General features: G+C 50.9%; 1 protein-coding gene across 1 annotated transcript in view; it reads left to right on the top strand.

Moving 5' to 3' along the window:
* Window positions 1–3,814: 3,814 nt before the first annotated feature.
* The window catches only part of RRP7A (ribosomal RNA processing 7 homolog A), an 8,070-nt gene continuing 1,922 nt past the window's right edge, over window positions 3,815–9,962 (top strand). Inside the window, exons 1-6 of the mRNA XM_081587805.1 lie at window positions 3,815–3,897; window positions 5,774–5,916; window positions 7,862–7,987; window positions 8,646–8,763; window positions 9,039–9,136; window positions 9,421–9,619. Of these exons, the coding sequence (XP_081443931.1) occupies window positions 3,825–3,897; window positions 5,774–5,916; window positions 7,862–7,987; window positions 8,646–8,763; window positions 9,039–9,136; window positions 9,421–9,619 (757 nt within the window). The 5' untranslated portion in view covers window positions 3,815–3,824. The remainder of the gene's footprint in view (window positions 3,898–5,773; window positions 5,917–7,861; window positions 7,988–8,645; window positions 8,764–9,038; window positions 9,137–9,420; window positions 9,620–9,962) is intronic.

Genomic DNA, 9,962 nt, shown 5'->3' with positions numbered 1-9,962 from the left:
TTATAATGTTAACTATCTTTTAAGTTTACAGTTCAGTGGTATTAAATACATTCACAAAGTTGTACAACCATCACCACCATCCATCTCCAGAGCTTTTTCACCTTGTGGAGCTGAAACTGTTTCCATTAAATACCAGGTCCTTATTCTCATTCCACCCTCCCTCCAGCCCCTGGCAACTACTAGTCTACATCCTGCCTTCATGATTTGAACTACTCACGTAGGTGGAATCATACAATATTTGTCTTTCTGTGACTGTTTTCTTGGGCTCTAAAATCACTGCAGATGGTGACTGCAGCTATGAAATTTAAAAGACGCTTGCTCCTTGCAAGGAAAGCTATGACAAACCTAGACAGCATATTAAAAAGCAGAGACATTACTTTGCCAACAAAGATCCGTATAGTCAAAGCTATGGTTTTTCCAGTAGTCATGTATGGATATGAGAGCTGGACCATAAAGCTGAGTGCTGAAGAATTGATGCTTCTGAACTGTGGTGTTGGAGAAGACTTGAGAGTCCCTTGGACTGCAAGGAGATCCAACCAGTCCGTCCTAAAGGAGATCAGTCCTGAATATTCATTGGAAGGACTGATGCTGAAGCTGAAACTCCAATAATTTGGCCACCTGATGTGAAGAACTGACTCATTTGAAAAGACCCTGGTGCTGGGAAAGATGGAAGGCATGAGGAGAAGGGGACAACAGAGGATGAGATGATTGGATGGCATCATCGACTTGATGGACATGAGTTTGAGTAAGCTCTGGGAGTTGGTGATGGACAGGGAAGCCTGGCATGCTGCAGGCTTCCCTGTCCATCGGGACACCAGGCTTCCCTGTCCATCAGGTCGCAAAGAGTTGGACATGACTGAACGACTGAACTGATGTTCACTTAGCATAATGTCCTCAAGGTTTGTCCATGTTGTAGCAAGTGTCATTTCTTTTTAAGTCTAAATAATATTCTGCTGTGTCCATATACCATATTTTCCTTATCCATCTGTTGGACACTTGGGTTGCTTCCATGTTTTAGCGATTGTGAATAATGCTGTGAATATGGGTGTACAAATATCTCTTCAAGACTCTGTTTTCAACTCTTTGGGTATATACCCAGAAGAGGAATTGCTGGATATGTGGCAGTTCTATCTTTAATTTTTTGAAGAGTCAACCATTTTGATGTCCACAGTGGCTGCACCATTTTACATTCTTTTATGGGAAGATGGAATGAAAGTATTTTATCCCTATCCTTTCCACTAAATACAACCTTGGATATTTTATATAAAACATAAGACTGAAAGGTGGAAAGAAAAAAGACTGGCTGGGGCCCCAATGCATGACCAGCATTGAGTTCCCAGGGTTTCCTTTTGCTTCGTATGTGCCAAGCTGGGTGCTGAATAAGCAGACCAACAAACAACAAAAAACCCAAGTGAGGACCGGAAAAGGGATAGCTTAACAAGATTGAAAGAAAACTAGTGAAACACCACAGGAAAAACTGCAGCCTCACCTTCACTAGTAAATGCCAAGTTGAGTCCTAGACATGCATCCTCACTCAGTAAGCTGTATTGAGGGCACCCCCAAATGTGCAGGGGTGGAGTCAGAGAAGGCCAAACAGGGAGGTGGGACTTTAAGTTGGTGTCAGTGGAGGCCACAGGAGGAGAAATGGACCCCTCTCCCCCCCACAGCTCCTCCCAACCAGGGTATTCGCAGAGGGTAGTGGGATGGTGGAGCTCAGTTCAGTTCAGTCGCTCAGTTGTGTCCGACTCTTTGCGACCCCATGAACTGCAGCACGCCAGGCCTCTCTGTCCATCACCAACTCCCGGGGTTTACCCGAACCCATGTCCATCGAGTTGGTGATGCCATCCAACCATCTCATCCTCTGTCGTCCCCTTCTCCTCCTGCCCCCAATCCTACCCAGCATTAGGGTCTTTTCCAATGAGTCAACTCTTCGCATGAGGTGGCCAAAGTATTGGAGTTTCAGCTTCAACATCAGTCCTTCCAATGAACACCCAGGATTGATCTCCTTTAGGATGGATTGATTGGATCTCCTTGCAGTCCAAGGGACTCTCAAGAGTCTTCTCCAACACCACAGTTCAAAAGCATCAATTCTGGGCGCTCAGCTTTCTTCACCATCCAACTCTCACATCCATACATGACCACTGGAAAAATCATAGCCTTGACTAGACAGACTTTTGTTGGCAAAGTAATGTCTCTGCTTTTAAATATGCTATCTAGGTTGGCCATAACCTTCCTTCCACGGAGTAAGCGTCTTTTAATTTCATGGCTGCAGTCACCATCAGCAGTGATTTTGGAGCCCAAAAAAATAAAGTCTGACACTGTTTCCACTGTTTCTCCATCTATTTCCCATGACGTGATGGGACCAGATGCCATGATCTTAGTTTTCTGAACGTTAAGCTTTAAGCCAGCTTTTGCACTCTCCTCTTTCACTTTCATCAAGAGGCTCTTTAGTTCTTCTTCACTTTCTGCCATAAGGGTAGTAATGAAGCAGTTCCTTTCCATGCCCATTAGAGCAGGTGTGCTGTAACATTTAAATAAGATCCAGAGCTTTCATAATACCCATGTTTCAGTCAATAGTCTGATCAAAAGATCAGGAAAATTTCACCCTGAAGGAGAAAAGACAATGGGTGTTAACTCCATGATGACAGAGATGTTAGTTACTGATAAGGATTTAAAAGCAACCATTAAAAATGTGTCAATGAGCCATTAACATGAAACAATTGAAGAAATATTTGAACTTCAAACATGAAGTAAAGAAATGTAAAACCATTTCTAGTTGGTTTCAAAGGTAGAGAAGAACCATTTCAAGTTGAAAAATACACCAAATTCCCTGGAGGTCCAGTGGTTAGAACTTTGCACTCACTGCTGGAGCTGTGGACTTGATTTCTGGTTAGGGAACTAAGATCCTACAAGCTGCACAGTGCAGCCAAATAAAGTTGAAAAGTACAAGTACCATTCTCCCCCTCCCACTCCCCAAAAAAGCAATGGAGAAGAATCCGTGAACTTGAAGGTGAAACAATAGAAACTACCCAATCTGAACAATAAGGAAAAATAGACTTAAAAATAATGGACTTTGGGGGCCTATGGTAACGATAATAATAAGTCTAAAATCTGTGTCATGAGTCCCAGAAAGAGAAAAGTAAAAGTTGAAGAAATAATGGCTATTGGGAGTTCTCTGGTGGCCTAGTGGTTAGTAGAAATAATAACATTGATGTTCTCAATGAATGTAAAGGAAATATTTAAAACAATTATTTTATAAATGGGAAAGGGCTAAGGGATTTCTAGAAAAGGAATGTTTCTGCGCTTGGAAATATCAACAACACTGATAAAATATCAACAACAGTATACTGTGGTAACTTTTTAATATATTTATTTATTTACATAATAAATAATGAATGTTTACATATTTATGTATTGTTTTACACATACATAACGTAATCATGTACTTGGTGGCTCAGATGGTAAAGCGTCTGCCTGCAATTGCGGGAGACCTGGGTTCAATCCCTGGGTCAGGAAGATCCACTGGAGAAGGAAATGGCAACCCACTCCAGTACTCATGCCTGGAAAATTCCATGGATGGAGAAGCCTGGTGGGCTACAGTTCATGGGGTCGCAAAGAGTCGGACACGACTAAGCGACTGAACTGGACTGAACTGAAGGTTGGGCCCCGGGAGGACCGCGGGAGGGGGCAGGCGGGGAGTAGGGGCCGCAAGAGGCGGGCCTGGAACCGAGAGGGCGGGGCCCCAGGCGGCGCCGTCGTCACGGAAACGGCTACCAGCGACCAACTACAACTCCCAGCATCCCCCGCAGCTTCCGATCGGCAAGATGGTGGCGCGCAGAAGGAAGCGTGCGGCGCGGGAGTCTGATTCCGGGGTTCCAATCCTGCCCGGCTACTCAGGTGAGGGGCTGTGGGACGCGACCCCGGGGAGCGGCCAGGCTTCTCCAGGAAGAGGCTGGGGGGGTCGGCAGTGGCTCAGGATCCCGAGGACGTGAGCCCCAGAAGGTTCTGAAGCCCCAGGCCTCCTCAGCCCACGCGGCGCCTCTTCCCGTCTGGCTTCACTTGGCTCGGGACGAGCCTAGTTTGGCCAACGCTTTCCTTGAGTGAACCCGCCTCTGTCTACAGTTTTCCAGGGCGAACTTGTGTCCGTCTACATTCTCCCCCGCTGAGATACACCCATCCACTTATCAGCCCCTCTTTGCCATTCCTGGCCCAGCCCCCTGAGCGCTCACCTCGCCGGTTGTTATGTGTCCTCCTCACTGGTTCTCCTGCCTTCTGTTTTTCACCCAGCTGCCAAAATGTTCTTTCTAAAGCCAGATTTAACTCAGATCTTGCCTCACACGCCCATCCCCGCCGAATTCTCTTCAGTGACTAAAGTTAGCACGTAAAACAATCCAGACTTAACATCCCTCGTATCCTGGCTCTAGCTAACCTACAGCTCTTTCTGTTTCTCCGAAACAAGCTCTTTACACCCACAGAGTTTTTGTACTTGCTGTTTCTTTTTCGTCTGAGTTCCTCAGACAGCTCTGCCCTGTTACAGGGCTTCGTGTCATTCTGGTCGAAGCTTGAATATTACTTCCTCAAAGAGGTGGTCCCGATAGATACCTGTCTAAAGGCCTCTGTCACCCATTACCCTGCGCTACTTCAATCTGTGTTTCCTTCCTGTTTGTAACTGTATTTATTTATTTATTTTTGCCTGTGCAGGGTCTTCTTGCTGCTCAGGCTGTTCTCTAGTTGCAGTGCGCTTCTCATTGCAATGGTTTCTTTTGGGGAGCACGGGCTCTCTCTGGGTAGGGCATGCAGGCTTCAGCAGTTGCCGCTCCCGGGCTCTAGAGCACAGACTCAGTAGTTGTGGTGCACAGGCTTAGTTGCTCTGTGGCATGTGGGATCTTCCCGAATCCGGGATCCAACCTGTGTCTCCTGCATTGACAGGTGTGTATTCTTTACCACTGAGCCACCAGGGAAGCCTCTGGTGGAAGCTTTAATGTTACTTCCTCAAAGAGGTGGTCCCAAAAGGCCTCTGCCACCCATCAGCCTGCTCTGCTTCACTCTGTGTGTTTTCTTCCTATTCGATACCACCTTGTTACATGCTGACTTGTTCTGTCTTCTCACTTTACCACGCGAGCTTCCTGAGTGCAGGGCTTGCAACTGGATCCTCTGGATCCTCTCCCTGCTCTGAAGAAGGTGGTGAGACAGACAAAACAGTCCTTAGCTTTTCTGAGGATTAAAGTTTATGGCAATGCCAGCAATTTTCCAAATCATCACACACCAAGGGACTTAGAGACCGAGAGAGATGTTAAGAAGGCACAAAGCAGGTAGATCTAACCTGGCATGTAGGGCTCTCCCGAGGAAGTGAAACGTGAAGAATGGCTGGAAGGATGAGGGTTGATGTTTCAGAACAGCAGGGGTGAGGCCCTGGCTGGTGGAGCAACAGAGAGGAGGCATGTGGTGTGGAGAGGGGAAGATGGGGTGAAGAGAGGCTACATGGAGGACCGTGGTAAGGATTTGGGGTTTACCCCCAGAGCAGCAGAGTTTGAACCTCCTTTCACATCCCATTGACATTCTCTCTACTACCTGCTTTGGAGCCCCTCCTGGGCAGATGATGTTCATTCAGCTGCGTAGCCTGCCCAAGCATCTTGCACAGGCCTTGCCTAGGAGAAGAGCTCAGTGAAGGATGGATGGGTGGATGGACGGACAGACAGGCACACAGGACTAGAAAGGGACAGCCTGAACCTGACTCACGTGTTGTCCCTCCCCATCCCCATGTTCCTTCCAGCCATTCCGATCAAATTCTCTGAAAAGCAGCAGTCTTCTCATTACCTCTATGTGAGAGAGCACAAAGTCCGAGAAGGCACCAAGTCTCCCTGGCCTCAGAAGCGGACCCTTTTTGTCCTCAACGTGCCCCCGTACTGCACAGAGGTAAACGGGTGTCTGGGAGGGAACCTGAGCCTGGGGCAGGGGCTCCTGCGGGCCCCCCACCCCCTGGGCCTCAGCAGCTAACTGCAGCCCCGAGGGGTTGTGTCTGGAAGTCTGCATCTCTTGTGACAGGAAGTTGGCTTTTTAAAGGTGTGCTTTTTTAAATAGAATTCTCTAGGGAGCCCAAAGCTTTTTATATGTTCCCCAAAAGTGTTTGAGTTATGTGTTTTTTCCCCTGATTATAAAATTGATACATGTCCATTGCAGGTAGTGTTATAGTACAGCTGAAGTGTTCTGTTGTCTAAAGTAGTTGTTGCATAACTATGTCTGCCAAACATAATTCCACCCGAAGACAGAGACACTTGAAAGTGAAGTGTTAGTCATTCAGTGGTGTCCTACTCTTTGCAACCCCATGAACAGGAGCCTGCCAGGCTCCCTGTCCATGGAATTCTCCAGGCAAAAATGCTGGAGTGGGTTGTCATGCCCTCCTCCAGGACAGACACTTGTTCTCAAACATTTTTTCTGGAGTATTGTAAAGGTTGTGCAAACTACTTGTGTGAAGTCTGACAACATAAGCATTCTTTTTTTTTTTTTAATTTTTATGTGTCCATAGTAGTAAAAATAAGAAAAGTAGGAGAAAAAGTAGCCCTTTGAGCCTACTAGGCAGAGGTTTCCCAGGTGGTGCTAGTGTTAAAGAACCCGCCTGCCACTGCAGGAGACATAAGAGACTCAGGTTCAGTCCCTCCAGGCAGATCCCCTGGAGGAGGGCATGGCAACCCACGCCAGTGTTCTAGCCTGGAGAATTCCATGGACAGAGGAGCCTGGTGGGCTGCAGGCCATAGGGTTGCAAAAAGTTGAACATGACTAAGTGACTTAGCATGCACGCCTGCTATGCAGACATGTCTGTTACTTTTTTTTCTTCACAAAAGCTGTTAAATTTAGTATTTCTTTAATTTACAGAAGAGAAACTAAAGGAATTGCTGGATTTTCGATTTTTTTTTTCCAGAAAGGAAATATTAATTTCTAAAAGATTCCTCTGCAGTTAAAGAGAGAAACAGTGAGAGGGGAGGATGTCGTTTTAGCCTTTCCTGAAGACTAGTGTGTGAACAGAGAAGCACCCGGGCCCAAGTGTAGCGCTTGCTGCACTTCACAGATTAAGCAAATCTGTGTCATCAGTGCCCAGACTGAAAAACAGAGCATCACCCACACCCTAGAAATCCCCCTGTGCCCCTTCCCCCTGGCCAGGATAACCACCATCCTGATTCCAACAGGGTAGATTTAATTATTTCTAAATGGCTGATTCAGGTAGTAAAATTTATAAAATCAGAATACAACTAAAAACATCCTCATCTCTTCTTAGAGACTTGGGTTTGATCCCTGGGTCGGGAAGATCCCCTGGAGGAGGGCATGGCAACCCACTCCAGTGTACTTGCCTGGAGAATCCCATGGACAAGAGGAGCCTGGAGGGCTACAGTCCATAGGGTCACAAAGAGTCAGACACAAGCAGAGTGACTTAGCACACACGCATTCTTGTAATAGTGGGAAAAAGAAAAGTTGAGAACCCACTCCTCCTTTGGAGATCCTTCAGAGAAATTGACAGGGGAAGAGAGATCTTCCAGCCAGATGGCCTTTCAGAGGGAGCAGTCCCTTTCTGGAACAGACAAGCATACCCTGGACACATGCTTCCAGCAGGGTCCGGTCGTAAAGCCAAAAAAATTATACCTGAATTCTGTCTCCCCTCTGTCTCCTCCTTCCAGAGTCCTTTTTTACCCACAGCTTTGAACACAAAGTCAAAAAAGGTGGTCCCTTTGGGCCGTGGGGGTCTGGGGTTGTGAGCTCGATGTTGAGGAGGGGGTGGCGTGCCCAGGCCCTCTGTGCGCGCCCCCAGGCTGGACTCTGAGGCTCCGGCGTGGCGGGAGGCTCACCCTGCACTTCTCCGGCCTGGCAGGAGTGCCTCTCCCGCCTCCTCTCCCGCTGTGGGCCCGTCCAGTCGGTGGAGTTACAGGAGAAGCCGGAGCTTGCTGAGAGCCCAAAGGAGCCACCATCGAAGTTCTTTCACCCCAAACCAGTTCCCGTAAGCCTGCAGGCCTAGGGCCGCACCAGTGAGGGCATGGGCGGGGCTCGAGCGGTGTCCCCAGCGTGTGAGGGAAGATGGCATCGGGGGTGGCCGCGGCACTTCAGGTGTTGCCTGTGGCCAGGCCCGTCCTGACCTGTGTGGTCTAGGAGGCCTGTCAGCTGAGCGGCCTCCACCCGGATTTGCCACGTCCTGGAGCTTCTCCTCTGGCTCTTTCCATTGTCCTGGGGGGAAGCTCAGAGACATCTCTGCTCCCTGCCCGAAGGGCCTCCCCAAGCACCCCCACCTCTGGCTTCCCCCTGCAGAATTCGATTCTTCCTTAGGCTGGGTGGCCCTGGTCTCCTTTCTCTGCATCCGGGAGCCCACACCTCCTCCTGTTGAGGGGACTTTGCACTAGCGGGCACCCCCGCCCCGTCTGTCCATCCACTCCTGGCGCCGGAGAGCACGCCCTCCCCTGAGTTCCTCCCACAAGTGGAACAGGGGCCCCCGGGGTCAGCCTCTGCCTGGTGAAGACGTGGGATCGAGTCATTCTTAGCAGAAGTTGCGTAGCTAGGAGTGTGGGCTCCCCACCCCGGGTTAGAACAGCCCTTCTCCCCCTGGTCCCGTGACAAGTCAGGCTGAGGGCGGGCTCCGGCTGCTGACACCTCTCCTCCTCCAGGGCTTCCAGGTGGCATATGTGCTGTTCCAGAAGCCAGGCGGCGTGTCGGCTGCCTTGGCCCTGAAGGGCCCCCTGCTGGTCTCCACTGAGAGTCACCCTGTGAGGAGCGGTGTCCTCAGTCAGTACCGTGGGCCCCAGGGCAGGGAGGGCAGCTTTGGGGGCAGTGTCTGCCCATGTCGCCTAGCCCTGAGGGCGGGGGTGGGAGGCCCTCAGGGTGGGCAGGGGTGAGGGCCCCCGCTCACCACCACCAGACTTCCTCAGCCGTGAACCCGGCCCCACCCGACGGCATCCCTGCGGCCTGGGCAAGGAGATCCTGACCAGCTGCCAGGTCCTGGGGGGCCCCTGAGGGGTGGGCCTAGGAATCCCCGTCTCCCTTGCCCCCTTCTCCCTCAGAGTGGATCCAAGACTACACGGACTCCGTGCCGGACCCCGAGGCCCTGAGGGTTGAGGTGGACGCCTTCATGGAGACGTACGACCAGAAGATAGCGGAGGTGGGACTTCCGCACAAGCGGCAGCTGGCTGGGCCTCCTAGCTCATAATATCCAGTCTCGAAACGGCCTCTCGGGGGAAATAGTCTCTGGGGGGCGGGCAGTCAGGGCTGGAGGGGAGCAGTGTGAGGGCACACAGTGCTGGGCGCAGAGGGAGCAGCCAGGGCCCAAGATGCCAGGCTGGTGCCAGGCGTGGGAGGGAGAGCGGAGAAGAGGTGGTGAGGAGCTCCTGGGGCTGCAGGGTGGTTCCCAGGCCCCCGCCGATCACCGGGCCTTGTTCCCTGCAGGAGGAGGCCAAGGCCAAGGAGGAAGAAGGCGTCCCCGATGAGGAGGGCTGGGTGAAGGTGACCCGCCGGGGCCGCCGGCCAGTGCTCCCGAGGACGGAGGCAGCCAGCCTGCGGGTGCTGGAGCGGGAGAGGCGGAAGCGCGCCCGCAAGGAGCTGCTCAACTTCTACGCCTGGCAGCACCGCGAGACCAAGATGGAGCGTAAGGGCACCCCAGGGCCCTGTCCTTCACCCCCCTGCCTGGGTGCCCAGGCTGTGGTCTTGTGGCCGCTCTGCCAGCCCCAGCCGTGTGGAGCTCCCTGGTCTCTTAGGCTGGGAGAGGGGTCCTGGGGGGTCTCCCAGCACCCGCAAAGCCTTCTTCCTTCACCTTGGGGTGTGTGTTGGGGATGGGGGGGAATGACAGATTTTTTGGTTTTAATTATTTGGCTTTGTTGGGTCTTACCTGCAATGAGCAGGCTCTTAATTGATGCATGGGTTTCTCTCTAGTTGAGGTGTCTGGGCTCGGGTAGTTGTGGCATGAGGGCTTAGTGGCCCTGCTGCGTGCG

Source organism: Giraffa tippelskirchi, chromosome 4, assembly GCF_054371585.1.
Source record: "Giraffa tippelskirchi isolate mGirTip1 chromosome 4, T2T-mGirTip1v1.2.pri, whole genome shotgun sequence".
NCBI lineage: Eukaryota > Metazoa > Chordata > Mammalia > Artiodactyla > Giraffidae > Giraffa > Giraffa tippelskirchi.
This window is presented reverse-complemented; position numbering and strand designations above follow the sequence as displayed.